General features: G+C 34.6%; 4 protein-coding genes across 10 annotated transcripts; 2 read left to right on the forward strand and 2 right to left on the reverse strand.

Moving 5' to 3' along the window:
- Positions 1-744: 744 nt before the first annotated feature.
- Positions 745-11,114, reverse strand: LOC114191075 (DExH-box ATP-dependent RNA helicase DExH1). 4 transcript variants are annotated; one of them, XM_028080234.1, is made up of 16 exons: positions 10,748-11,114; positions 9,979-10,124; positions 7,397-7,496; positions 7,111-7,323; positions 6,879-6,974; positions 6,308-6,583; positions 5,436-5,639; positions 5,179-5,334; positions 4,795-4,887; positions 3,951-4,165; positions 3,002-3,161; positions 2,529-2,802; positions 2,245-2,437; positions 1,947-2,133; positions 1,428-1,796; positions 745-1,177 (listed from the first exon to the last, which is right to left on the reverse strand). In XM_028080234.1, exons 1-16 carry the CDS (start codon positions 11,027-11,029, stop codon positions 1,049-1,051), a joined length of 3,093 nt encoding a protein of 1,030 aa, XP_027936035.1. In that variant the 5' UTR covers positions 11,030-11,114; the 3' UTR covers positions 745-1,048. The 4 variants fall into 4 exon arrangements, with proteins under 4 accessions (XP_027936035.1, XP_027936036.1, XP_027936037.1 ...); XM_028080235.1 differs by lacking the exon at positions 10,748-11,114 and having other exon boundaries at positions 841-1,177; positions 7,111-7,318; XM_028080236.1 differs by lacking the exon at positions 10,748-11,114 and having other exon boundaries at positions 841-1,177; positions 7,111-7,318; positions 7,397-7,500; positions 9,979-10,087.
- A 5,863-nt stretch (positions 11,115-16,977) lies between these two features.
- Positions 16,978-19,869, forward strand: LOC114189854 (syntaxin-121-like). The gene is made up of 2 exons (XM_028078571.1): positions 16,978-17,688; positions 19,081-19,869. Exons 1-2 carry the CDS (start codon positions 17,124-17,126, stop codon positions 19,506-19,508), a joined length of 993 nt encoding a protein of 330 aa, XP_027934372.1. The 5' UTR covers positions 16,978-17,123; the 3' UTR covers positions 19,509-19,869.
- A 1,070-nt stretch (positions 19,870-20,939) lies between these two features.
- Positions 20,940-22,507, forward strand: LOC114189855 (syntaxin-121-like). Its single transcript, XM_028078572.1, has 2 exons — positions 20,940-21,612; positions 21,789-22,507. The coding sequence occupies exons 1-2, from the start codon at positions 21,060-21,062 to the stop codon at positions 22,142-22,144; spliced, it is 909 nt and encodes a 302-aa protein (XP_027934373.1). The 5' UTR covers positions 20,940-21,059; the 3' UTR covers positions 22,145-22,507.
- A 1,531-nt stretch (positions 22,508-24,038) lies between these two features.
- Positions 24,039-26,992, reverse strand: LOC114190150 (33 kDa ribonucleoprotein, chloroplastic-like). Of its 4 annotated transcripts, none has more exons than XM_028078937.1 (6): positions 26,589-26,992; positions 26,328-26,429; positions 25,363-25,659; positions 25,131-25,258; positions 24,737-24,815; positions 24,039-24,641 (listed from the first exon to the last, which is right to left on the reverse strand). In XM_028078937.1, exons 1-4 carry the CDS (start codon positions 26,970-26,972, stop codon positions 25,214-25,216), a joined length of 828 nt encoding a protein of 275 aa, XP_027934738.1. In that variant the 5' UTR covers positions 26,973-26,992; the 3' UTR covers positions 24,039-24,641; positions 24,737-24,815; positions 25,131-25,213. The 4 variants fall into 4 exon arrangements, with proteins under 4 accessions (XP_027934738.1, XP_027934736.1, XP_027934737.1 ...); XM_028078935.1 differs by having other exon boundaries at positions 24,039-24,660; XM_028078936.1 differs by having other exon boundaries at positions 24,039-24,668.
- Between the last annotated feature and the right edge of the window lie 494 nt (positions 26,993-27,486).

A 27,486-nucleotide genomic window follows, 5' to 3' on the forward strand; every position in this document is an offset into this window, starting at 1 on the left:
CAAACAAATCCACAACATCATTACAAGGTTTACAACAAGAAACAAACAACAGAAAACTTGATGCAAAGAATAGTAATGAAGAAATCCAAAATCAAACAAGTTTGTCATTGTGCCGCCACAAAGACTCCCCCTAGTTGCCGCCATGAAGAACAACTTTAGGAACCCTAAATCATAAAATGAGGAAAAAGAATTGAATCAATGTCGCTGTGAGTATCGTCGTTATAGGTGAGGTCGCTACTAAGAAAAGTGTTCAGAGTCGCACTTGTACTGAGAGAGTCGTCGGAGTCGTGCTCTACGTCTACGATGTGGGTTTCACCGTAGGTGATGCCGCCATGAGTGAAGTCATCGTGGATCAGGATGTCGTCATGGTGAGGTCACTGTCGGTGCTACTGGAGTCGCACTCCGTGAATACATTGGAGAAGAACCTATAGAGCTTGAAGAATGAACACAGCTCAACAAAGATTGACGAAGAAAGATTAGGACAAAAATAAAAATTACGGATCAGTTGAGTTAGCCAGTCTTATGGCCCTACGAGCAAAGTTCTTACGAATTAATGGGTTCAAATATGTAACCCGACTTGCCTTTTCCAGTTGAGTTGAACCCGATTTGACATCCCTAATATTGAGAATTGGTGTAACCCTACTAAAATTGAACCAATATCATTTAACACTTTCTTTTTTAAGTATTAAATATGTTCATCTATAAATAAAATCACGGCAATAAATTTATTTAAAGATATTCTGATAGTTTTTTCTAAAATAAAGTGTTATTATAATACATAAGTTACACAAGCAGTCATATTTAAATCTGTACTTTGAAATTTTAAAAAGGCCAAACCTATTTAAACAAAACCTTGGTTGGGTAAACTCATTCCCATTGCTATCTTCCTTTTAACCAAGGAAATCAGATATTGCACATAAATATTCTAGATAAATACTAATGCTAGCAATCAATAAAAACTTTACCAAAATCGCAAAATTTTATGCTAAATATACTATTTAATGAATGGCAGGACTTAGAACAGCATGATTGAGCCCTGGAAAATAAATTATCTAATGACTTGACTGTGCAGTAACTCAACAGCAGCGGCAACCACACCCCTTCCTTCTGAAGAAACGTCAAATCCAGGTTCTTCAATTTTTCTGTTCAGAAGCTTGTCAAGCTCCCCACGTAATTTCTGCATTATTCCATTACCGAGAGATTGTTATGCTCAAGTATAGGTAAAATAGGATTAGGATCCTCTAAAGCGAGGAGTGCACTTTAGAGGATAAAATCCAATGATAGCACTTGGTTAGAAATTGAATGAACTACAGATTTTACTATATATACATTTGCTTTTGTAACAAATAATCATTGTGAGATCTTTTCTTTAAGTTATAAAGCCAAAACATAAGAGATTTGCTGGGAAAAGTCAGGGGGAACATTACCCTTATTAAGTCGATAACACTTTTTGAAGCAGAGAAATGAAGGTAACCTTCAAGCATGTCAATGCCCTCACCACTTTTGCTGGGGACTAAATTACCACCAAATAGAAGTAGGGCATAATCTGAAATATTCGTAGAGTCTCTAATATAGATGCTGGTTGTTTTCACCTTTTCACTATACACAATGTAGGGCAGAGGAAAGAGATGAACCCCAGCATTAACAGAAGCAGGATGGATGTCAACCTTCCCTACTTCTTTAGTGTAGAATGCTGTCCTTTTTCCTCTTCTTTTGCACTGCACAACATTGGGGTACAGCCCGGCACAAAGAATTGCACAAACCATCTCCAAATCGTGACTGTACTGGTTGTAAGCCTGCAAAGACATCATTGTGCTTGATAACCCTTTTCCTAATACTTGTTCAGAATTTAGCCATACATTCGAAAGAGAGGGAAACTAAACTGGGGGAAACATGGGTATAAGTATTTTATTTGAAAAGAAAAGCAATAGAGACTATTGGCTTACATTAGGTCCCCTGGACTTGTCAACAAATCCAATGTCAGATAATAAATTAAGAAACTGCATCCTCATATCATCAATCAACCTCAAGGTTACAGGGGACAGGAAATTATCCCAACAAAACTGCTTCTCATTCCCACTTCGCTTTGCATCCTTCCACCCTTCAAAAGCTTTGAGAAGGGCTATGTGATCACTGAGTCAAAATTATATTTATATTATAATTGAGCACTAGCGTGATATGCAGTAAAATTTGAATGAGCACCACTAAAAGGAACAATTTTCCAGCACAATATGATGGACTTACCTGCAAGAATCACCAGCAAAAGATTGTTTTGCCGCATCAGCTTCCTCTTTTCTGTTTATGGGTAAGACAAACGGGTTGCGGTAAGCAAGAGCAGCAGCAATAGTTAAGGCAGGATTGAGGCACTGGAAGATAGAGCCCATGAGAAGCATCTTTCCTATATTTGGGTCCAAAGGTATGTTACAAAGATGGCGACCTGTAAGTATCAAATTAGCTAAGCCTCAGATAACATCCCAAGTCTAGACTCTATATAGCTTAAGGAGACAAACTTATTCAGCATAATATACCCAGTGGAGTGAGCTCCTCGTGTTCATCTAATGCCCCAACTGTTTTAAGAAGTTCAATAGCATTCTTAACAGCTAAAGGATCTGGTGGTTGAAGTGCCTTTTCTAAAAATGATCCCACAGTTCCAAGCCGCAAACTTTTAATATGAAGGCACAACTCTTGCAAAGGTGTTCGGAGGATTTCAGCTAACTGGTATTGAGGCATTGCTTCATGGATCAGTTTTGGATACAACCTATAACAAACTCCAGGTTGCACTCGACCAGCACGTCCACGTCTCTGAAAAAGTCTACCAATTAGTAAAAGTAAAACATTGCATGTTTCTCCGTCTTTTATCTTTGGAAATGGCAAAGGGAGGGGAGCAGGGGGATTAGAGTCAAATACAATGTTTAACAACTAAGGGGCTCAGCCTGAAGAGTCACATGTTCAATGAAAGCAATAAATATGCTGTGAAAAATATATTGAACAACTTCAATACCTGATGAGCTGAAGCCTTTGAAATCCACGATGGCAACAAGCAGGCAAGCTTATTTAGAGCATCATAGCTGGTCTCCTTTGCTTTGCCACAGTCTATGACATACACAACGTCATCTATGGTGATGCTACTCTCAGCAATATTTGTTGCTAGAACAATTTTCCTACAACAGCAAAAATAACAATCAAATGTCAAGAAAACAAAATATACAAGAGAGAAAAATACCTCACATCTTAAAAGATCATTTGATGGATATTCAGTAAAGCAAAAAGCCAATTACAGTATCAATACATAAAATCACAAAACAAAGCAGAAAACAATATCAATGCAAGAAGTTAGGTTTTCCAAGAGTTTAGACTATGCAATTAATGAATGGTTATTCAATAGGTACCTAATTTCCCATGGTTATTTCAAGTTAATGAACAGCCACACCTTATAACAATATTATTTCCCGGAAACAATCTTCCTCTAGCAATTAACATGTTTCATTATATCATACATCAATTGTTAAATTCCGCAAATTGACACTAATGCACAATAATATTCAGTTTCAAGTATATTATTATTAATCTGCTGAAACTTTTGCAGCCTTTCTCCAAATTATTATATTTTGAGGACAACTTAAGTTTCTTGCCAACCTAAGCTTTTCTTATGAATAAAAACAAAGTACTTTCTCCTGGAATCTATCTTAAGCTACTTCTGAATTTGGTGAGTTAGCAATAGTACAGTTTATACAGGGAAAATCCCTGAAAATTAAACAAAGGAAACTAGATCAACCAGTCTACATTCACCAGATCCCCCCATTCAAGTCCAATATGTAGTTTGGCTTCTGGCTTGATCTTTACCCCACTTATCTATAGAGCATGTTAACTTTCTACCCATGAACTTCTCCAAGCATATTTCTAAAATGGAAGACGATATACAATGAAATTGACAAAAGAAACATGCTTGCCTCTTGTTTGGAGGAGGACGATCAAATATTTCACATTGGTTGACAGTTGGCATTGAGCCATGTAAAGGAAGGATCAAAAACTTGTGAGGGTCTCCAAGTAAGTTATTTCCTTTAAGTTTGTCAAGTAGTTTAGAGATTTCATCCCAGCCAGTGAGAAATACAAGAATTGCTCCACTACCTTCATTCCGACATATATATTCGATTGTAGACTCTACCTGAAACATTATAGTAATAGAATGACACAGGCACACTTTAAAAAGGATGCCACAACATGAGAAAAAAAAAGGAATAGGGTAAACAATATGCTACCTTACTAAAAATGCAAGATGAAATTTCAATGGATGTGTACAGCCACATACGTGACAAAAACAGTAAGAAACAGAGCAATAGTAGCAACAAAGGATACTGTCACTGAATGCACGATTCAATGCAAGAGGAAAATTAAGTAGAGGATTGTTGGAATACTTATCTAGGTTCGTTAGCAAATGTTAGAATATTAGTCAACTATAGCATATCATACTACCGTAGTTAATAGCTGTAAATTATCCCTGAAGTTAGTCCTTCCAAACTGATACAACACAATTGTTGAAATAATTATACGTAAGATGAACTCGTTCTATATATAAGATGAAGTATACAACACAATTCTCCCAAACACATTGTTTCAAAGGACTTTAACTCCATATGCAGCAAAAAAGTTCAAACATCTGATGCATCTTGACCAGATAAATTCATACAAAGTTTCTAAGACAAAAGAGAAAGATGAAAGAGATTTACCCAACTGCTGGCAAATTAAATTCATAAAACACAGATTGATCTGACAAAATAAAGTGAACACACGTACCAATCCCAAATCAATCTGCACACCCGACCAAGCTTCAAGAGATTTTCTTACACCCAAGCTGTAATCTTTGTAATTAGTATCTACATCTATATCCTGAAATAACGAGATGTGTGAGCATCTTACGTACATTTATTCATACTGTGATTACAGGAGAGGTGAATCAATTAGTAACAGAAACAGGCAACACATAAGGAGAAAATCACAATGAACAAGAAATAGAATAAATAACTTATTCATAGAAAAGATTAGTAAATACTTTAAGTTTCTAGAAAGTTCATACCAAAAATGTTCATCAACCTTAAGTCTCTTTTATTTATCAAAACAGGACATTATATTTATTATGAAGATTGTAAATACATAGATTGATAGTTCAAATATACATGCCTCAAACATTTCAGTCAAGGGATCCTTCTTTGAATCCTGTTGTTTCCTTCTCCTCCTTGAATTCCCCTCATAATTGTCAAAATCTGACTTGATGCTGTATCGAGTTTTCTCCAACACATCTTCTAAGAAGTATTCTGACACAGGATAAGTAAATCCCTGGCACATATGCCCAAAGAAAATAAAAGGGGATATTTAATTTGTATTGAAATAAAAAATAAAAAAAACCTTCATAATATGAAATAAAAAATAATGCATACCGGTATGTGTATTGTTGGGGCATTTGCAAAGTATTTAGAGAACAAATCAGCATTAATAGTGGCGCTCATCAAAATGAGACGCAAATCTGGACGTCGTGGAAGAAGGTCACGTAAAATTATAATTAAAAAGTCTTCATTCATGCCTCTTTCATGAATTTCATCCACCAGCAAATGACTAACACCTTTCAAGTCTGGGTCTTGTACCTATTAAACACAAATACAGTAAAGACAAGTCAAAGCCACTAGTTGCATGGAAGAATATAACAACATCCCATGATATAGCTGCAAATTTCTGAACAGTATATTTACCTCTTTCCAATTGAGTTTCAGACCAGTCTAGATCACCTAACTATTCTAGCCTTTATTCATAAAATGAATTTTACTTTTTGATCTATACAAGCACCACTTCATAATTTGCAATAAAAAACTGTCCCAAAAATTTCAACTAAAAGGTGAAGGATCATGATTAGTTTTACAAATTTATATTTAACTTCTTAGATGAGCTTTTATGACTAAGATCACAAACAAACCTATTGCTGAAATTCATTTTTCTTTTATTTGGAATAATGGTGACAGCAGGAAACAAATTTCTGACCATTATACAAAATCATCACCAACTCTCACATAAGTCAAAAGCTTGCCCTATTAGAAGGCGGCCTATAAAATGGGTTTATAGCTACTATAAGTAAGTGACATCCAACCTCCCCACCCTTGCCAAAGAAAAATGTAGGGTAAATAGCATAAGGAACATCAAAACCTCGGGCAACTACCAATTAGAGGCAATAGAAGAAAGACCTATACATAAACTAGTTTGGAAAGGAATTGGAATCTTAAAACAGGATACTTTCAGTTTTAGAGGAATCAAATATTACCAACTGCCGAAGTAAAACACCGGTGGTGCAGAAAAGCAGGCGCGTATCTGCAGAACGTTTTGATTCAAGACGGATTTGATATCCAATTGTTTCTCCAATACTCTCACCTCTCTCAGAAGATATTCGAGTTGCAACAGATATAGCAGACACCCGACGAGGCTGAGTGCAAATTATGTTGCAATCAGCTCCACGCAAGCACGATATTTCTTCTTCTAGAATGAATTGTGGCAACTGTGTTGTTTTACCACAACCTGTCTCTCCTGAAACTACTAATACCTGTGCAAACACAAGCCAGATTTTATGATGTTGCAGAGCCAAAGCAATAATGACTTCAACTGATCATAAGTCAGGATCAGCAATAAACAAAGAAGGAAAAAGAAGTCCAAACAGACGATGTATCATTAGTATTCACAATTTACTCGACCCACAAATCTAGTATTGAAGTTTGACCCTCATTATTTCCATTAAGATCTATAGATATTATTTCCTACAGACTTACTAAATGAATCAAGTCAATAAACTATGGTAAATAAGCCATTTTTGTCACGATAGATAAGAAATATCTGCTAACCTGATTTTCTTGAACGGCTTTTAGAAACTCAGACTTCATTTTAAATGCAGGAAGCTTCTCCCTAAATGATTTCATTTCCTTCAAGCTATCACTTGCCTGTATATAAATAATATCCAATCCTCATATAAGTTTAAAATAGAACATAAAGCAGTCAAGTAATTGGCACAATAGATGCAAATTGCAAACAAATGATATTGGATTCTGATCAAATTACTCCCAAATGCTTATCTACCTGTACAAGTTCTTGCTTTTCTTTGAGCTCAACACTAAGTTTCTCCTTTGAAGTATCAGTCTGTTGTGAAGAAACAGTTTTTATAGTGATTGCAGATTGTTTAGGTCCAAGGTCAGTTGACACAGAGCGCGAACTAGAGGGCGCTGCACCCATTGAATGTGAACTATTCAAAAGGTTTCCTACTTTCCTCTCAATGTCAGTGGACATTCTAATCTGCCAAAAACTTAACATAGTTAGTACAATTCTACATGCAGAAAGAAGTAGAAATAGGACTGGTACACTCCACCTCCTTCTGTGTTGATCCATGACGCTCATCAAGATCTGCACGATAATCAGGCAATGGAACTTTGCTAACAACGAGAATCTTCCCTTTACTGTAAGCATGGCTTTCTTTGCCCAAAGTACAAGTCAAGCCATTAAGATGTTAGTTAAAATAGAAAAATCAGATTAAGCTCGCATGTTCACAACAAGTACCATTAAATCTATGTTCAGTATGTAGCATATTCTATGCCAGAAATGTTATTTCCACAAATTTAATCATAATTAGGAATTTAAACATTTATGTAACATGTTATATTATAGTTGCCTAGCCCACACTTTTAGATACCAACATAATATTGTTAGTGTAAGTACCATAGTAATCAATACTGGATAGCAGCAGCTGGGTGGGATGACCACTATTATCATCTTTTAGACTTTTACACATATATAGTTTGCATTACATAACAATATATGTATTGTTTAATAGTTTTCATATTCTTTTTACACATTAAGCTATTATATATATTTCGTATTATTACATTATTTGAATTTTTTATTATTTTGCCTATTCTATTATATTGTGTTTTATTTAGTTTATTATATTTTAGTTACTTTTTATTAATTTATCTATTATGTTTTATTTAGTTCATTATTGTTATAATTCAGTTACTACATTTATTATACTAATTCTATTTAATTACTACAATTTTTATTTATATATTAACTGAGCTGACAAGCGTATGAATGAAGTCAAAGCAGTGGGGAAGAAATGGACACAGCTCAACTTCACTTGGTATATATTGTATCTCTATTATATAATATTTTTAACATAAAATTATGGGTTAATGTTTAAGTGTTCTTAAATATTAGAGTATCCTACAGTCTAATAATAACATACTATAAGATTGATGAAAAGGCAAAACATAAAATCATAGTCTGTTTAGGGTAGAGGTGGGCTTTTATGCTCATGCCTAAGGCTCACCGACCCCAAAAGCCTAAGAAACCAAATAAGTTTCTCCCATCCCATTCTTTCAGAGAAATAGATCACCCAAGAAAAGAAGCTGCAGGTACTCTCGACAGGCTATACAATGAAAGGAGATTGACAAGCGGAAAGGCTAAGACTTAATAAATGTTTCTACTAGTTGTCACCCCCTATAAATTATAATAACACTTGTTTCACGGTATTTTTACATTCAATTTAACGAAAAAACCCACTTCTGGTTGCAACTTTCTGAAATATCAACAGCAAATGGTAGCATGACAGCTGCTACAACAAGCCGGTCTGCAAAAAAATCCTCAAGAGCAGGGGTTGGCCACTCCGCCATCCCATGATAGTGCATGAGACAACCATGATAAGTACAATATGCACCCTAAGGAAGCCCAAAAACTGGCTGGACCAAGTACAGCACTAAAACAAATTCAAACCAAACAACGTTGGCAGTACCATTTGGTTCAGTGCTCATTACAAATTTACAATTAAAAAAAATGTCCAGACCACAGTTACGAGGGAAAATTAAGCCAATAATTTATGCTTCAATTTTAAATTTAAATATACTACGTTTACAAAGTGATAGTGGCACCTAAGTCTTGTTGTGGACTGCTTGATTCCAGCGTCAAATCCCAAAATGGCCACCATTACATGCAGTTTAGCCTACCATGAACATTCACAATTTTCAACACAAGGTCATTTCACTTATCTTGTTTCTAACAAAATAATCCCATAATAGGACCGTTGTTTAAAATGAGTTGCTTCCCTGTTACAGCTGAAAATCTATACAATAAGTCTGCAAGTTGTTAAACTGAAAATTTATGTCCACATTGCATCTGCTGCTCAGTGACCTACTTTTATGGTACACAGCCTTGTTCAATTCATCAGAAATCAGAGTGGGCTTGTGAATTTCACAGAATATGCAGTATGGTTTGGTAGTCTAATCCTCAAACAGAACCCAAACTTGGAACATTCCTAATTCACAAAACAACATTAATGTAACATCAAACCAAACTACAACCAAACACCAAAGTGGAGTCAAACATTAGCCAGAAAAAAGGGAAACTATCATGAGAAATAAGTTAAATACTTCAATTCATGTGATATTAGAATGAAAAGAAAACATCATTATAGGACAAACAAATTTGCTCCATAATGAGGAGTCCATTTCACAAAGAAAACCAGGAGTGTCAATAAACTACAAAAACCTTCTCCCACAAGGCACGCATATAAATAACAACCAAGTAGAGTCCCAGACACAGTTTGTTTTACATATGCCTGTATGCCATCAATCCCAATCAAGCATTGATTTTCTCATGAGGAATGATACATAAACACCTACAACAGCAGTCTATGCACCTAGTTGACACTCTCATTTTCTCTCTATCTCTCTTCTAGTCACTATTACCCATTATCTCTTTTCTCTCTTCTATCTCTATCTCTCTCTCTAGGTGTATAACAGGATTCAGGTGCCATTGTCCATGCTCATTTTCTTTTTCTTATCAACAACTGTACCTCTTCAGTCATAGTAAAACATCATAAATACAAAATTGAAATCAAAGTTCCAGTTAACTATCACGATAAATGATGAAGCAATTAAAAGTATCTAGTAAACATACAAGTAGAGTTCATGCTGATAGGCCATATCAGCTAGGGTTTTCTGATCTGCAATACTAAAGTTACGCTTAATCACCATCTCCTGCTCCCCTCCTCGTTTCATTTTCTCTATCTTATCCAACCACTCATTCTCGTCTAGCACCTCCTTCTGCAAAAAAAAAAAAAACGAAAAATATTCATACAAAAACTAAACAAAAAATATTAATCAAAAGCACTACGGAACTTGCAGTGCCCATTATCAAACACAACAGAAAAGAAAAAAAAAAAACTTAAATACAGCTCCATACGAACTGTCTATACAGTACTGCTGCATTCAAGATCAGAGAGACTTACTTAGATAATCTGCATAATAGAGGTTTGTTTAAAAGGATTTCCCAGATTATCAAGGTGAAACTTGTTTTAATCAGACAACGCAAATAGCACCTAAAGAACTGTATCGAAACATTATTTTTCCACAAAAGCAACTACCACTGATACTCATAGTAATAATAAACTTCATGCATTGACAAAACAGCATTAAAGGAGGGTTCAGGTTTAGGGTTTAGGAAAAAGGATGTGTAGATGACAGAGGTGAAACTTGCAACTTCACTCATAATCCAACAACAGCACAGACAGCTAAAGAACTATATCTAACAGTTTTTTTCCACAATAGATACTACAACAACAACTACTACTAATCATGATAATATAATATAATAATCATAGTAATAAACTTGGAACATTGACAACAGTTAAAATTATTAATTAGCTTAAACTTTAATTCGAATTCACCTCGGCTTGTTGTTGTCTGAGGCGCTCGGCGCGCCAAACAGGGTCCCACCACCTTTGCTCGCCGCGTCCGCCGCGTCCTCCACCACCTCCACGGCGGCCGCCTCCTCGACCGGCTGCGGAGGATCCTCCCCTGCGGCCGCCGCCTTGGTAGTTGGGGCGGTAGGCCATGACGGAGGAGGAAATCGGAAGGTTGGCGAGGAAAGATTTGGGTGAGGGCAGGTGCAGGAAAGCGAGGCTACGATGGGATATGTTGAAAGTAGGGCGCAAAAGGTTGCTACGCATTTATATGAGAGACAGTTGAGAGTGGAACATTGGCCTTAAACGTTTGCTTTTGGGAACACTCTGAAATGCGAAATGCTACGTGTTGGGCACACACAGTGAGCTAACGGTTTCACGGCATGGGCTTGCAAATAAATATGAACAAGATAAATTACTTTTTCTTACGAAAATTAAGATTTACCTTAGATTTTATAAATCATTGTAGTAAAAGAATGAGTTAGATATATTTTTGATCTTTTATTTTTTTTTAAATATGAATTATTTTTTTAATTTTTTTTTAAATTTAGTCTCTTAATTTTAGAAATGTGTGAATTTAATCTTATTAACCAAATTATGTTAAGTTTATTTAACATTTCAAACAAACATGTTTAACAATACATTTGGATTTTTTATACGGTTTGACATATTTCTACTTTAATGTTAGTTGACAAACGTGTTTGAAACGTTAAATAAACTTAACAAAATTTGATTAAATTGGTCTAACGTTTCAAATAAATATTAATTTCAATCCAATGAAAGTTAAGGGATCAAAAACATATTTAATATCAATTGTTGGATTGAGTGTTTACCACTAGACCAAAAGCTAGCTATTAGTCAAGGCACAAACAATCTCAACAATTGTTCCACTAGGAATCTCATTATTAGATTGTAATTTGACCCACCTATCATTTGCGATTATGCAACCCGCAACAGTCTCCCCCTTAACAATTGTCCATCGAGAATCAAACTTGTAACCACTAGGAATCCCACTCTTGGATTGTAATTCAGTCCACTTGACCTCTGCCACATGATAATTGTGCAACTCAGAACAATCTTTCCCTTAGCAATTGTCCACCTTGTAACCTGGATATGATACCACTTGTTGGAAAAAAACGCATCATCAATTAAGAACATCATTGTCTTTAACCCCAAGAATCATCATTTTAACAAATAAATAAGGTTAACACAAACAATATAACGTGGAAACCCTTAGACCGAAGACAAACCACGACAATTGTCTAATAACAACTAGAGAATAACACTATGTAAAAATTTGTACAACATGTAGACTACCCTCCCATGCCCTTTAGTCCCAAGTACACCCATATTTTCCAAAACAATAATTTAACCAAATCTTACGACACTCTACTACAAGAGTATAAGAAAAGTCAAATACAAGCTTAAAATGCTTTTAAGTGGAGCAAGAAACATCATGGACTTAAAGTCTATTATATAGTCAATAATACCTACTTCCTAGCTTATCCTAAGTGATGTGAGACTTTCCAAGACATATTATTTTCATTAGTCTGACAATGTACATCGGATTAAAATAAACACATCTTCATTGCTTATACCAACAGTCATACTTCACCATAAAGAGTATACTTAGTTGGAATTAAACCATCCCGATAATTTCCTGCATCAATGTTAATCCTAATATACCTTGCATCAATGTTAGTCAATGCTCATGCATAAACATCATACACTCTACATTAATATTAATCAATGTCCGTGTATAATCTCCATACACCTTGCATCAATATTAGTCAATGCCCATGTATAAAAATATCGCTAGAAAAACCCATCCTAACACTGACAATATTCCTAATTAAGAGTTGTCACATGTCATAGTCCTCCACTATCAAATATGACCAATTAGGAAATGCCACGTGTCACAATCATCCACTATCAAATCTGACCAACCAGGAGTTGCCACGTAATTTCCTTCTTCCTCAAGCAAATCTACAAGACAACCAACATTCTTAATCGCACAACCACCATCGGCCCTCTACGCAATCACCACAACAACCAAACCAACACCATTCGTTGGAAGCCACCGTCGCCACTAGAGATCTCAAGCTCCACCCTTACCACGCAGATCCAACATTACTAAACACCACAGTCTACCGCACAAACAACCAGAGTAGTATATGTAAACTACAAAAAGCTTCATCCATGCACATGCCGCAAATCGCAAAACACAATTGACAATGACCCTTCCATCAAAATTCTCATTACAAACACAAATTAAGCTGCAACCACAAAGTATACTAAGAGATACAACACCAATGAGACCTAAGTCAAATCACATAAGGATTTACATCACCCTCAACCCAAAACCTTAAGACAATGATGTTATGGGTTTTCATCCTTATATATGGTGCTTCATTTTCTCATCTTTATCCAATGTGAAACTTAGACTTACACTTGTATTCCCAACACATAATTAAAAATAATCCAATGTTGCATAAATTTAGTTCAATGCTCAACAATACCATATATAGCCAAAATCAGAAAATACACATGTTTCCATAACCTTAAATCATTCCATTCAACTAACCAATAGTGGAACTTATTCGACAATCCAATTTTCACTTAAATTAAGGGACAAAAAATATATTTAAACCTACAATAATTGGTATGGTTTGCAAATGAGTCTACAACCTATTTTTACGATAAATAGGAATGTATTAAATTAATTAAAATAAATAAATAGTAAAATAAGGGTTAAAGATGTTTTTAGTTCATAAGCTTTGACGTGAAATTGAAATTTATGTATGTCTAAAACTTTAAAAGACCACATCTCTTATTGTACATGACAATATGTTATGTAAAATAGTAGATGAATAAAGATGGATAAACAAATTTCACCACTATATAAATGAGTAGACTATTAAGTTACACTAAATGACATTTAATGCGTGATGATGGTTTTATTTTTGTTCACATTAACAAGTAGGCTATGTCATGTAAGCAGGGCTCAAGATGGAGTGTCAACCAAGCAAGTGTTAGTTTGTGTTTGGTTCATCTGATGTACTATAGTTGAAGAAGGAAGAGCAAGGCGTGTTTAGTTTAGATCAAGTGATTTGAATGAAAATGAAAGCATGGATTTGCAAGATTTAAAGGAATAAGTGCTCTCACTCAAGTGAGGAGAAGAAGGGAGACAACCAGCTCACCCCATACTAAATTACACATTTGGCCCTTCATTTTTTCACTTGAACTTTCACCCCTTATTTTATTTTGAATCAGAATCAATCCTCCTCTCGCCAATAATCAATTCTCTTCACCCCATTTTCACCCATAATAAATTGTCCTTTACCTCCCCCCCCTTTCAAAATCAATTCTCTTTTCTCCCAAAATCGATTCTCCTATTTATATGTTTACTCACAATCAATTCCCTATATATTTATTTTTCTCAAAATTGATTATTCGGTCGTTCACATCCTTCTTAAAATGAGTCATATACTGCCTCACTTTGTCGCCACGACTTCATCGAACACAACTCCTCCATCGTGCACCTTTCCATGTATCACTAAAAGTCGATGTCTTCACAACTTATCTTTCCTTATAACATTAGAAGCTAACATCACAAGATACATGGATAACAACAACAATAATAATAATCTCATTTTATTTTAGTATAATTTCATCAATTAAAACTTTTTATTTTAAATAATAACTCACAATTCATTTCAACATATATTTTTCACTAACAACAATTTATCTTAAAATACCTTTTAAACATAAGGGTAAAATTGTTATCTTACAATTTTATCAATTAAAATATTTCTTTTAATCTATCAAACCAATCACATTACTCACAGACTTTCCTCTCGTTTTTTTTCATTTCACACAATTTTTTTTAATTTAAATAATTTCACTTTCACATCCTTTTTCCTTCAAATCCACTCATATTGGCTCATCTAAATTCATTTTCAAATTCAAACATAGACTTAATGTCTCTTAGTAACTAGTTTCTAGACTTTAAATGTATAAGAGAGTAACTAAAGAAAAAAAAAAAAAAAAGAACCACCCACAATGGATCTTTATGTCTTGGGAGAACAACAACCTTTTGTAAATACAAAATACTCCAAAGATTAAAGATTGTTTGTGCCTCTTGTAATATATTTAATAATGTGTCTTAGATTTACTCTTCATATGTGAGATTACGTGCTCATCCTCACTAAAAAGTGACGAAGAAAGAAAAAAAAAAAAGAATTAGAAACAACTTATCCATTACCTACCAAGATAATATTTCTTTTGGTTGAACAATTAGAAGTGTGAACCTATGTTCTAAGCATTTGAAATATTTGATATAACTTAGTGTTTTTGGAAATTGAGAAGCTTTATTAGAAAAATTGAAAAGAATTAAAGAATAGGAAACATTCCCTAATCATGACTTGAACTTTCTCTGAAGATTATTATTCCCATGGGATCTCTTGAATACACTTATTCTCTTGATTTGCATCTTAATATTGGAAGTTTGGGGAATTAATTTTTCTTCAAAATGATATCCATATAATTTTACTATGTATTAAATTTCTCCACACATAAATCTAGCCATAATACTTATACATTATCACAAGACTTCTCTTTTCAAGATTGATAAATTTAACCATGTGCCGCACATCCTAAAATAATAATATATAAAAATCAATAAGAAGTTTACCTAAAAAACGCATTCATTTTTACTTTGTAAGAACAAATTAACCCAAAATAATATTAAAAGACCATGTTCCACTCCTCCAAAAATAATATATATTAAATTAGTAAGAAGTTTGCTTAAAAATGCATTTTTATTTTGTAGAACTAATTAGCCCAAAATAATACTAAAACAGCTTTATAGAATTGCAACGAGAAGCAAAAAAGGTCGATTAGGTCATGCTCACCAAGGTATTTGGGTTGGTGGGAAATAAATAGCAAGAAAAAAAATTCTTATCTATGTGCTTTATGAGAAACAAAGACCTTTCACCTATGATGTAGATGATGAACAATAAAGGACAAGAATATATATATATATATATATATATATATATATATATATATATATATATATATATATATATATATATATATATATATATATATATATTACTAGAAGAAAAACTAAAAATTTGTATGGATTATTCTAATATCACCCGTTAATTTGTTTTTTTTTTTAAATCAAAGTGTGAAAGTGAGATTTATTAACATTATTTGATATGTTCGTTTAATCATGGAAGGGGATTATTCACTCTAGTGTCATAAATATAATATTGCCAAAAAAGAAGGTTCCCCTTCTTTTCATGTCAATGTGTGCATTTCTTTCAAGAATAAAGAAAAATAAATAAAATTTCTTAGTTTTAAAGTTAATGAATTTCATTATTGTTTTTCATTATCTTGGAATAGGACTAGCGATAATCATGGTATAGAATTTTGGTAAAATTGATTTTCAGAAAATTAAGTTATATTTAAAAGTGGCAGATGTAGCGTTGATTAACAAACTAGAACAACCTTTATAATTTAAATAAGATACATATTATAAATTCTATACTAGTTAAATTTACTTAAAGGAAAAAGTATTTTTCCAATAATGAATTTTGTTCTCTAGAATTAATTTTCTCCGGCGGAAAAAAAAATCTAAATATGTTACCATGCTCTCAAAATCGATTTTAAATTTTAATACTCCTGAAATTGATTTTTCTCTATTTATTTATAGAGTAGGTAAGATTTTTTTCTCTTATGCTTAATTTTCACCCTTTTAAATAATAAACTAATCATAGATAATTAATGCAAAATACAACCTCATAGGCCTTTCTGTTTACGCTGACTGCTAGGGTTGAAAACTGAAACGAAATACAAATTATCTTACCGTAAAAGTGCTCTTTCCGCTCTTAACCCATTCTAAACGCGCTTTCTCTTTAAGCTTAAGCAAAAGAGAAAATGATTTTTAGTACGAAATTAATGATTATTTTCTAATTTTACCATATATGTTTGGGAATTACCCCATTGCATTTATTTCGAATATGTTTTATTATTCGAAAATTTTGAGTGATTTAGTTTAAAAAATTATTTTACGATGAGATTAGAAAACGTGAAAAGAAGAATGTGATTATGTGACGCGCTTCTATTGTTCACCAGTTCAACTCTTTCCCTCTCATCCACGTCATCTTAAACCCCACGTTGACTTCTCTTTTCTTCTCACGACGCGGTAGTTGTTGAATCAAATTGAAAAATCCAGAACCATAATAAGCCTTCCTCACAAAGATCTGATTCTCATATTTCACAGTTTCACAATTTCACAATTTCACAAACACCTTCGATTCATTGTTCAGTCCCAGAAAACAAGGTAGCAACCATGAACGACTTGATCTCCAGTTCCTTCTCTCGCTTCCGCAGCGACCAGGCCTCCCCGGACCGCCACCACGTCATCGAGATGTCCAGCGCCGGTGACGGGAACGCCGGCGGGAAAGTGAACCTCGACAAGTTCTTTGAGGACGTGGAGGGCGTGAAGGAGGAGCTGAAGGAGTTGGAGGGACTGGCGCAGAGTCTGAGGAGCAGCCACGAGCAGAGCAAGACGCTGCACAACGCCAACGCCGTTAGGGACCTCCGTTCGCGCATGGACGGTGACGTTTCGGTGGCTCTCAAGAAGGCCAAGCTCATCAAGCTCAAGCTCGAGGCTCTCGACCGCTCCAACGCCGCCAACCGGAACCTGCCAGGCTGCGGACCCGGTTCCTCCTCGGACCGGACCCGGACCTCCGTGGTCAACGGGCTGAAGAAGAAGCTGAGGGACTCCATGGAGAACTTCAACGATATTCGTCAGCTCGTATCGTCGGAGTACCGGGAGACCGTGCAGCGCCGCTACTTCACCGTCACCGGCGAGAATCCCGATGATAACACGCTCGATCGCTTGATCTCCACTGGTAAGGTTTTGTTTCGGATTTATTTGTATGTTATCGTTACTGAGTAACCACCCTCCGTTAGAAGGTGGCTTTTCAGCTTTAGTGGGGTCTAAGCTCTCATTCCATTCAATAGATTCAAACCCAATAACCTGTTTAAGGGATCACATGGAACAGCGTAATGATGATGTGTTTATCTTAATTTGATCTAATTTAGCGAATTTTGTTGGTTATCGTTACAGAGACACGAAGAAATTATAGTATATAAGGGAGTTTAAAACTCACCTTAACTTCATTTCTTAGTCAATTTTAATGATAACATAGTCTATTTTAGTAGAGTTTGTTAGGTCTACTGTGTTGCCTGAAATTGGACTGCTATAGAATTATCCACAAAATATCTAATCATATGTTCAAGCCATTAAATTCTCGACAATGGATGTTGTGCAGTATGCAGTTTTGTGAGATTGAACTAAATTCAAAGTACATTTTTTAAGAAAATTTATTTGTATTTAATTTTATTTCATCAAGTCATAGTCGTGGCGTTGCCTGCCTTCTTGTCCATGTGACAGCCAGCTCATTTCTTTTCATACACTCTTCTAATGTTAAATGGTCCATTTACCACAAATCGCGTGGACCATGATTCTAGCTTAATAAATAGTCTTGAGTTTGAATACTAGTTATGTATCTAATACTTAGGATGCGAGATTTTTTGATGTGTGGAGTTGAGTTGAATAAGATTGTCTTATGTGGATATAAACTAGGTGTGGTTTCTTGATCATTGTTTGAAGGGAAATTATACTTGGACGTTATTTTATACAACAAAGAGAGATACAAGGAGGTAGATATGAAAAGAGGAGTTTGAGATATGATTAATGAAGTGAGAGAAAGAGATAAATAAAAAAAAGAAAGCAATAATGTTGGAGAGAAGTGTTGTGAATAATCTAATCGTTCTCTTATTCTCTAAGATGTTAAATCAAGTAGGAATTCGATAACCAAGGATTTTGGTTTCTCAAGGAAGTTCTTAGTTTAGACTCTTCAGTAGTATGGTGCTCGATTCATTTTTAGTTGGGACTCAGTGGATTTTGGATTGTATATTAAAAAAGTTGAAAAAAAAATAGTAAATCTACTAAAAAGAGACAAAAGTTTAATAGCAGGAAATTTGGGGCTTCAATTCTAATCTACTAGAACAAAGTCATGATTAGGTTCTCATTATCTCCATCATTGCTTCAAGTGAGGAGTAAATAAAACTTGATGAAATTAGTGGATAATTTATTGGACTTCTAAGTGGTCTTCCAAATTCCAGTTTGTGAAGCATTATTTCGTCCTCGTGATTAGGTTTGGGTTCAATTTTGTCTAAATCTGATTTGATGCAAGTTTTGGAGGTCCTATAGTAATATGTTTCTCACTTTTATGCAGGTGAGAGTGAGACTTTCCTTCAGAAGGCCATTCAAGAGCAAGGCAGGGGTAGGATTCTGGACACCATCAATGAGATTCAAGAGAGACATGATGCTGTCAAAGAGTTGGAGAAGAGTCTGAAGGAGTTGCACCAAGTATTCCTTGACATGACCGTGTTGGTGCAACATCAAGGTGAACAATTGGATGATATTGAGAGCCATGTGGCAAGAGCTCAATCGTTTGTGCACACTGGAACTGAGAATTTGCAGACTGCACGAAAGCACCAGAAAAACACCAGGAAATGGACCTGTTATTGTATCATACTTCTTCTGGTGATCATCTTGTTTGTGGTGCTCTTCACTGTGAGGCCATGGGAAAAGAGCAGTAGTGGCGGCAATGGTGGTAATCAGTCTACACCAACAACACCTTCGCCTCCACCTCCTGCTTAGCCTTAGGGATTAGGATCTATAATTCACGAAACATACTTGTTTCATTTACTTTGATTTGAAGATTGAGCTTTATATTTTGGGATCTAGCATGGTTGAGGGAAACATGGATTGGGTTGTGCATTCAAAGAAAATCTGTTGGGGGTGAACAACAGTTTTATTACAATCCATGGAACGGTTGGATGGTTAATCTGGGAAGGAAATGGTTGGTTGTTCTGTTGAGGTAGATTTTTGGAGATCATTATTTTGAGCATCATATTCTTTTTCTGTAAGTATTTTATGAGTTTGAACACTTGTATTGCTGACTGATGGTTTATATATTTATATATATAAAGGGATCTTTCCCTAAATATGATGTACAGTATCTTACTCTCCCTCATACTATCTTATATTCATCATACACTTCTCTTTCTGAGGGTCCAATAGGCAGAGCTATATCGCAATTATTCCAATTGATTAGTATACTAAGTATCTACTTTAAAAACTGTATCTGCAGTTGCCATTATTAGACAGAAACTTAACTCAGTTTCAACTGAATCTGTTGATATTATAATCATACACAAGTTTACATTGTCCACTGATCTATTACTTTTGCAACTTAAGATATTATTGAACTCGACAAATTATGAGGGGCATCTCAATGTACATCTCCATAATTGTCTTCGGTGGTGCAAGTGAAAAATGGGAATGGAAAATGACAATGGAGGTAAAGGGGATTTACGTGTAGGGTTTTATTTTTATAAATCACTTTAGACAAACGAGCAGTAAATTCTTGTTTCTAATGTCCTTTAGGTTAATTTTTTAAGAGGAAAGCGGGGAAACGAACCTGTGAATATGTAGCAGCATTATAGACTTCAACAGTGTAATTCTGTTTTGCTTTTGTTCTATCATGGTTAGGCTACAGTGATGAAACTTCTATATGTTAAAATTCTTCATTGACTTGCTGATTTTTGAACCATTTGATTGGGGTCCATTCCTAGGATCGTTAACAGTTGGGACTGCTTGTAACAAAATACTAGCATTAGTTTCTGCTAAACCAAAATCTCCTTTTTTTTTCAATTTTTTTCTATCTTTTGAGCCTTCTATTTCTGCAGTATTCCACCATTGCCCTTTCCTTGGCTCCCAAATTTCAAGACTGATTATACTTTTCCACTTCACACGAAATTTCCCACAAACCCATTTCTCCAGTCCCAACCTCCTTTGACCCGTTATCACCTTCTCTGTCTGCTACCTTTCCACACACATTCTTATTTTTCTCACATATTGTAAAGCCACCATTTGTGCATGACCCATCAACTTTGCATATAATAAAACCGTGTTTTTCTCATTATTTCTTACCCAATTAAAAATTACAAACCATGTTGCAATTTGAACCAGTCTTCCCCACTTTCACCAAAATATTATTCTTATTAAAGAAAATTTCAAACCCTTCGTTCCAAAGCCTCTGCCATTTATACACCCATATACAAATTTTCTCAATACTTTCATTGGGATAATTTTCTCTCATCTTATAATTCCTTTCACTTCTCTTCCTCCATACACCAGAACCTTAAAATGAACGACTTGTTCTCGGGCTCCTTCACCCGCAACGGCGACCAAGCCTCGCCGGACCACCACCACCACCACGTGGTCGAGATGGCGGCGGTGGAGGGCGGCGTGAACCTGGAGAAGTTCTTTGAGGAAGTTGAGCCGGTAAAAGCAGAGTTGAAAGAGCTAGAGCGTCTCCATGAGAACTTGCGCGGTTCCCACGAAAAAAGCAAGACACTTCACAGTGCTAACGCTGTGAAAGAGCTTCGCTCGCGCATGGACGCTGACGTATCACTGGCTTTAAAGAAAGCCAAGCTCATCAAGGTCCGGCTCGAAGCGCTGGACAAGTCCAACCAGACAAACCGAAACCTGCCCGGTTCTGGACCGGGTTCTTCCTCGGACCGAACCAGAACATCTGTGGTGAACGGATTGAGGAAGAATCTGAAAGACTCCATGGACAACTTCAATAACCTTAGACAACTGATATCGACGGAGTACAGAGAAACCGTGCAGCGGAGGTATTATACTGTTACCGGAGAGAACCCCGATGACAAAACCATCGACCTTCTCATTTCTACAGGTGTGTATCAATTTTCAAAATTTTGTTTCATATTTTTGTGCGTGTTTGGTTTATCATCCTTTAGATATAGGATATGTTTGACTTTGTTAGGAAACACAGATTATTCATAATCGAAAACATGGTACGAGATTTGAAAGACGAAACGAAACATGAAGTTAAGTGTTATGTTGGAACAGGTGAGAGTGAAACATTTTTGCAGAAAGCGATTCAGCAGCAAGGTAGAGCGAGCGTGATGGAGACGATTCAAGAGATTCAAGAGAGGCACGACACGGTGAAAGAGATAGAGCGAAACCTGAAGGAGCTGCACCAGGTGTTCCTAGACATGGCTGTGTTGGTGCAGTCCCAGGGAGAGCAATTGGACGACATAGAGAGCCATGTAGCACGTGCCAACTCGTACGTGAGAGGTGGGGTCCAGCAACTCCAAGTAGCAAGGAAGCACCAGAAAAACACCCGAAAGTGGACCTGCTACGCCATCATTCTGCTCATTATTATCATCTTGATCATAGTTCTCCCCATAGTTTTAAGAAATTGATTAATATTATTTATTATTATTCCTCCTTCCAGTGGTGGCTGCCAAGAACGTGGACTGGTTCAAACATCATTGTTGTTATGTTATTATAGTCAAGTCTTGTGTAATGTTTTTGGTCATTTTTTCTAAATTTTCCACGTTGGACCGGTACCTGTTTGAAGAAGTTTTGGTTCGGTTTCTAGAAGGCAGGAAGAGAATTCGCAGAAGCAGTTTTATGGAGGTGGTATATTCTTTTGCATGCATGTATAAATTACCTGGTTATTTGTAAATTTAGGTAGCTTCATATGAGTGAAGTACTATAGTGATTGTTTTGTTTGTTTATTTGTACATAAGAGTTGTACCATTATTCATATCATCTTTCTATCTTGTTCGGATAATCGGGTACGGATATGGACACGAAGATACAACTAAATTGAAAAAATATAGGACACGAGACATGACGTGTATATACATGTTAAGTTTGACAGTGTCAACTAATCCATTGTTAACTAACATAAAATGAATCTAATCTATCTATCTAATATCCAATATGCAAAATATAAGATTTGTTCCTTATTTTAATTGTTAAAATCATGTGAAAGATAAAAAAATATCTTTCAAATTGAATACAGTGTGTCTTACAAGTATCGTACAAGTGTATGTATCTGATACATATCAGATACAGAACACACCATTTATGAGACGTGTCGAAACATCATAGATTGAACCATCTGATTGGTTGGTAGATTCATGGATTTGGTTAACATCTTTGACGAACTCTATTGTCGAAGATGGTTTAACTTCTCTTTCTTTCTTACCCACATCAATAACTCATCCATTAACATTTTCACTCAACGTTGTACATGTTACATACAGAAATGTGAAATTCCTTTATCATACAAAACATAAAGTTTTGTGAGTTTAGTATGAAATAAAAAATATTATATTAAGCATGGAATATTTGAATCTTATATCTATCCGAGCCAAATAATTTTCTTTTTAAAATAATCATTTCGTTATTATAAAAATCTATTGAATATTAGTTTATTAAGTCCATTACAAAAAAAACATAAATTTAATTTTCAAATATTAATATCAGTTAATTACAACCGTTAAAAACAGTTTAATCAACTCTAACATGACTCAAAAGATTAGTCTTTTTAAATATATAAAAATCATTTTAAATCTTTTTTAATAAATAAATATTTAGATTAGAGTCAGATTTACGTTAATTGAAGTAATCCTAATAAAATAAAATTCGCTTAATATTAGACACTAATATAATTGAATTAAAATTAAACCAATATCATGAACCACTTAACATATAGATTAATGTAAAAACTAATGTTTAAAGTGTACAATTTCTTTAAGAAGGAACTGCCTATTTGGGACCATCTATAGGAAAAAAGAAGTAAAAGTCAATAATACAATTGTTGCATCACAGTAATATATGCACACAATAAATATAAATATGTATTATGTAATCATTGAAAAAAAGTACATCGTTATAATGCACTTAAGTAATTCCAAATGTCCTCAATAGCGACGTATCTATTGAATTATGTCTAGAAGAAGTGGTGGAGAATTTTCAAATATTCGCAACAATTATTAAAAGCAAGTTAAACTTAAACGTAATAGAAAGAAAGTTGTCCAAAACTTGTCATTAATAATTTGTATCATGACTTATGATTATACTCTACGTCTCACCTAGTAAACGAATTTATAACCACCTTATTGTTTATCACACTCCATTAAAATTAACAATAACTCTACGTTACACAATATCTGGATATGAAGTATTGAATAATGATTATAATTATCTTTGAGAAGATTCAATTTATAATTACATTAGTAAATGTTCAATTTATTGTGATGTCTACCCGATTTATCCATTCATAACACTAAAGACAAACATTAATTAATAGTTACCGACACGTTGGCATAAATATAAAACATAATTAATGTAAATATATAAGATCCAAGCACCCAAAACTAACCAAGAAAGCTTCCAAGATTCATTGAAGGGTTAAATATATTTTTGGTCTCTTCACTTTCAATGAATTTTGAAATTAGTCCATCTCGAAACTTTGGACCAATTTAGTCATTTTAATCAAATTTTATTGAATTTATTTGATATTTCAAGCACGTTTCATAATAATATTTGACTTAACAATAAAGTAAAAATGTGTCAAACAATATATACAATTCAAATACAATACTGAAATGCATACGAAACATCAAATAAACCTAACAAAATCTAATTAAAAGGACTAAATCCACCTATTTTGAAAGATGAATGACTAAATTGGTCCAAAAGTTTCGAAATTGACTAATTCCAAAATTCACTAAGAGTTCAGGGACCAAAAACATATTTAACTCTTCATTTAATAATCAACAAAGAAACATCCTACAAGCCTAACCAAGCAAATGCAAGTCATTGGTCATATATTCTTTGATTGGAGCTAAACACTATCGGTTCTTGTTCAAGGGCGACCTTCCAAGATTTTCTTCCAAGACTCATCTAGTAAGAACAACTTCAACTGTTTCACTAAACAATAAGGATACGTGAACATATATGCAAATTTTGAGTGACAATTCTTCTAAATATAACGTTACCTTGGCGATTTCTATGAATGTAAGGTTGCCTTGAATGTCCTGTATATTTGTTAGCATCAGTAAGGATGCTCTAGATAGGCTGTAACATGAAAATAAAAAAATTAATGAGAACCAGAAATAATAGTAGTCGACAAAACTCATAGAAGAAAACATAGAAACAAAAACGATTTGTTCATTCCAAATTAGTAACCATGAAAAATGCTCATAGCTGAATGAATTTTCAGTGTATTACTTATGATTGCTTTAGTACTATTATTAAATACATTTCTTCTACAACCAATGGGATAAATATGATTGATTTCCAGCAAATGACAGGAAATGAGAGGAAGATCACATTACACAGATTTAGATGAACATAAGCAACTTTTTGGGTAAAAAATGATCAATCACATACCTCAGATGCTGACCCTAAACACCAATTCAATGCTACCAACATTACTTGTGTTCTGATGAATTATGAGATGAGATAAAGTCCCCTCATCCTGCAGCTAGATTCAGACGTAAGGGCCTGCCTTGAACTTCCTAGAACAGTGTGTTACACATACAAAGAAAGTGGTTGCACAGTTAAATTGACATCATAAGATGAACTCAAACTATCAAAACAAATCAACCAAAATTGTCCATACCACTCCATTCATAGAATTCAAAGCAGCCTCTACATCCTCAGCAGTTTCAAAAGAGACAAACCCGTATCCCTGAGACTTCCCACTGTTCCTTTCATAGATGACTTTGGCACTCAGGAAGCCTGGCTGCTCAACAAAGGCATCTCTAAGACACTGTGAAGTCACACCCCAACCAAGGTTTCCAGCATAAATCTTGTGAGGGCTGTCTACAAAGCCTCTGTAGTTTGAACCCATTACTCTCCATTTTCCTTTTCTGGGTATTTCTGTGAAGTTTACCTTAATAATCCTACCTCCAATTTCCTGTTCATCATCATCACAGCCATTACCATCAGATGAATTCTGTTCACTTGTATAGCACAGCAAACAACTGAATTATGATGACAACTCCTCACAGAAAACTGTGTTGGCATGAAAGGCTTTTCTTGGCCCAGCAGTGGCCTTTGTGGCCTTTCATATTTCCTAAATCAAGACCCAACATCATAAAAAAAGATGATATATATTTCGTAGATAATGATAACAAGACATGGAAAACTGAACTGTTATCAAACTATTTCATAACCAGGCCTTGATTATGCACCAAGTTATAACTCTAGTCCCTATGTCCGCTTCCATCTTCACCATCTACAAAAGATAACTGAATTACCACCAATATGGCATAACAAGACAAAATAAACTCAAACTCTAATTCCAAAATAGCCAAGTTCTGATATCTCATCCTGCTAATTAGGACGTGTACAGCTTCAAAAACATGTGGTATTTATCACATTCCTTTGATTTTCCAATCAAAGGTTACAATCCGATATTTACCTTCACTTAACTAAACAAACTCAATCTCAAACTACATACAAATAGAATAGCGTAGACAGTAGCAAAAGGAAAAAGAACCCTACTTTGACATCTGAACTACTTCATTTTCAACGAATCACCCATCTGAAAATCTTCGACACTAGAGTATGAGCAAGACTTACAGAGCCATCAAACATTCGAGTTGCACATTCAGCTTCCTCCACGCTCCCCATTGTAACAAACGCAAACCCTCTACTTCTATCCGTAATGTCATCATACACAATCTACATATTCAACCGCAAAAATGAAAAAAGAGTCACAAACACAATCTAAACTATTATAACCAACACACCCCAGAAACCAAAAACCTCAAATCTACGTATGAAACAACCGAAATCGAAAAGGGTTTCAAGAAAAAGAAAAAAACTAAAAAATTCACAAACCTCAGAGGATACAACATTGCCAGCCTCTTCAAACCGCTGAGCTAACTGAGAAGAGGGCAACGAATAAGGCAAGTTTCCCACAAAGAGTCTCGCTGAATGGTTTAAGCGTGAGGCATTTGGCTCTGATTTTTGCAGGGTTTCATGCTGTAGTGGGTTTTGAGCGTCTTGGAAGGAAACCAAAGACAGGGGAAGATGGTAAAGTGAGATCGCAGAAGAAAAGGGAAATTGTGGCTTGAGGTTTTGAGGTTTGAAGGATATGACCGTGTGTGAGAAGTTAAAGGAGAGTGAACTGTTGAAGATTAGGGAAGAAGCAGCCATGGAAAACAAATTTACAGCATGAATGTTTCTCTGAATGTTTCTGGTTTGGAAAAAATAAGGAACCATTTGTAGTTGTAACAACGTGGACCTTGGATTGGAATGGATATGTTCCTTAGAATTCGCTTTTGTAATAAACATTTAGTTTGGAATAAAATAAACATTTATTTTATATAATTAAAATTTATAATAGATAAATAATCTTAATAATGTATATGACTTATATTATAATTAAAATTTATTGTGAGCGAATATTTTTTAATATGCAAATTATATTTTATGTTTATGATAGATTATTTTATGTAATGATATTTTTTTTCATTGTCGATAATTTTATTAAAATAATATTATCTCTTCTTTAATTAATTATTAAGGGTCATTTTGTAAATAATTAATTTTTTTTATGTAATATTAATATATTTTTTGTCCCTATACATTTTTTTAATGGATTTTTTTTGCTATATTTTCCAAAATTTTAGTTGTAAATATTGGCTTACCTCTTCATTAAAAAGAATTTTATCTGATCTTTTGGTTAACTTTTTTCAGTTAGATCCTAATTTAATATTATTTATAATTTAGTTCT

The sequence above is a fragment of the Vigna unguiculata genome, chromosome 7 (assembly GCF_004118075.2).
Source record: "Vigna unguiculata cultivar IT97K-499-35 chromosome 7, ASM411807v1, whole genome shotgun sequence".
NCBI classification, from domain to species: domain Eukaryota; kingdom Viridiplantae; phylum Streptophyta; class Magnoliopsida; order Fabales; family Fabaceae; genus Vigna; species Vigna unguiculata.

Bases quoted from the DNA above. Each gene is read 5' to 3' on its own strand.
- LOC114191075 (XM_028080234.1), bottom strand. From the start codon at position 11,029: ATGCGTAGCAACCTTTTGCGCCCTACTTTCAACATATCCCATCGTAGC. The intron at 5,640-6,307 runs GTAATATTTGAT...TGTGTTTAATAG, and splicing joins GTGTTTTACTTCGGCAGTTG to GTACAAGACCCAGACTTGAA. The intron at 2,134-2,244 runs GTAAGTCCATCA...ATTTTGACTCAG, and splicing joins TTTGCTGGTGATTCTTGCAG to TGATCACATAGCCCTTCTCA.
- LOC114189854 (XM_028078571.1), top strand. From the start codon at position 17,124: ATGAACGACTTGATCTCCAGTTCCTTCTCTCGCTTCCGCAGCGACCAG. The intron at 17,689-19,080 runs GTAAGGTTTTGT...ACTTTTATGCAG, and splicing joins CGATCGCTTGATCTCCACTG to GTGAGAGTGAGACTTTCCTT.
- LOC114189855 (XM_028078572.1), top strand. From the start codon at position 21,060: ATGAACGACTTGTTCTCGGGCTCCTTCACCCGCAACGGCGACCAAGCC. The intron at 21,613-21,788 runs GTGTGTATCAAT...ATGTTGGAACAG, and splicing joins CGACCTTCTCATTTCTACAG to GTGAGAGTGAAACATTTTTG.
- LOC114190150 (XM_028078937.1), bottom strand. From the start codon at position 26,972: ATGGTTCCTTATTTTTTCCAAACCAGAAACATTCAGAGAAACATTCAT. The intron at 26,430-26,588 runs GTTTGTGAATTT...TTGAATATGTAG, and splicing joins GCAATGTTGTATCCTCTGAG to ATTGTGTATGATGACATTAC. The intron at 25,660-26,327 runs GTAAGTCTTGCT...GATGATGAACAG, and splicing joins CTCGAATGTTTGATGGCTCT to GAAATTGGAGGTAGGATTAT.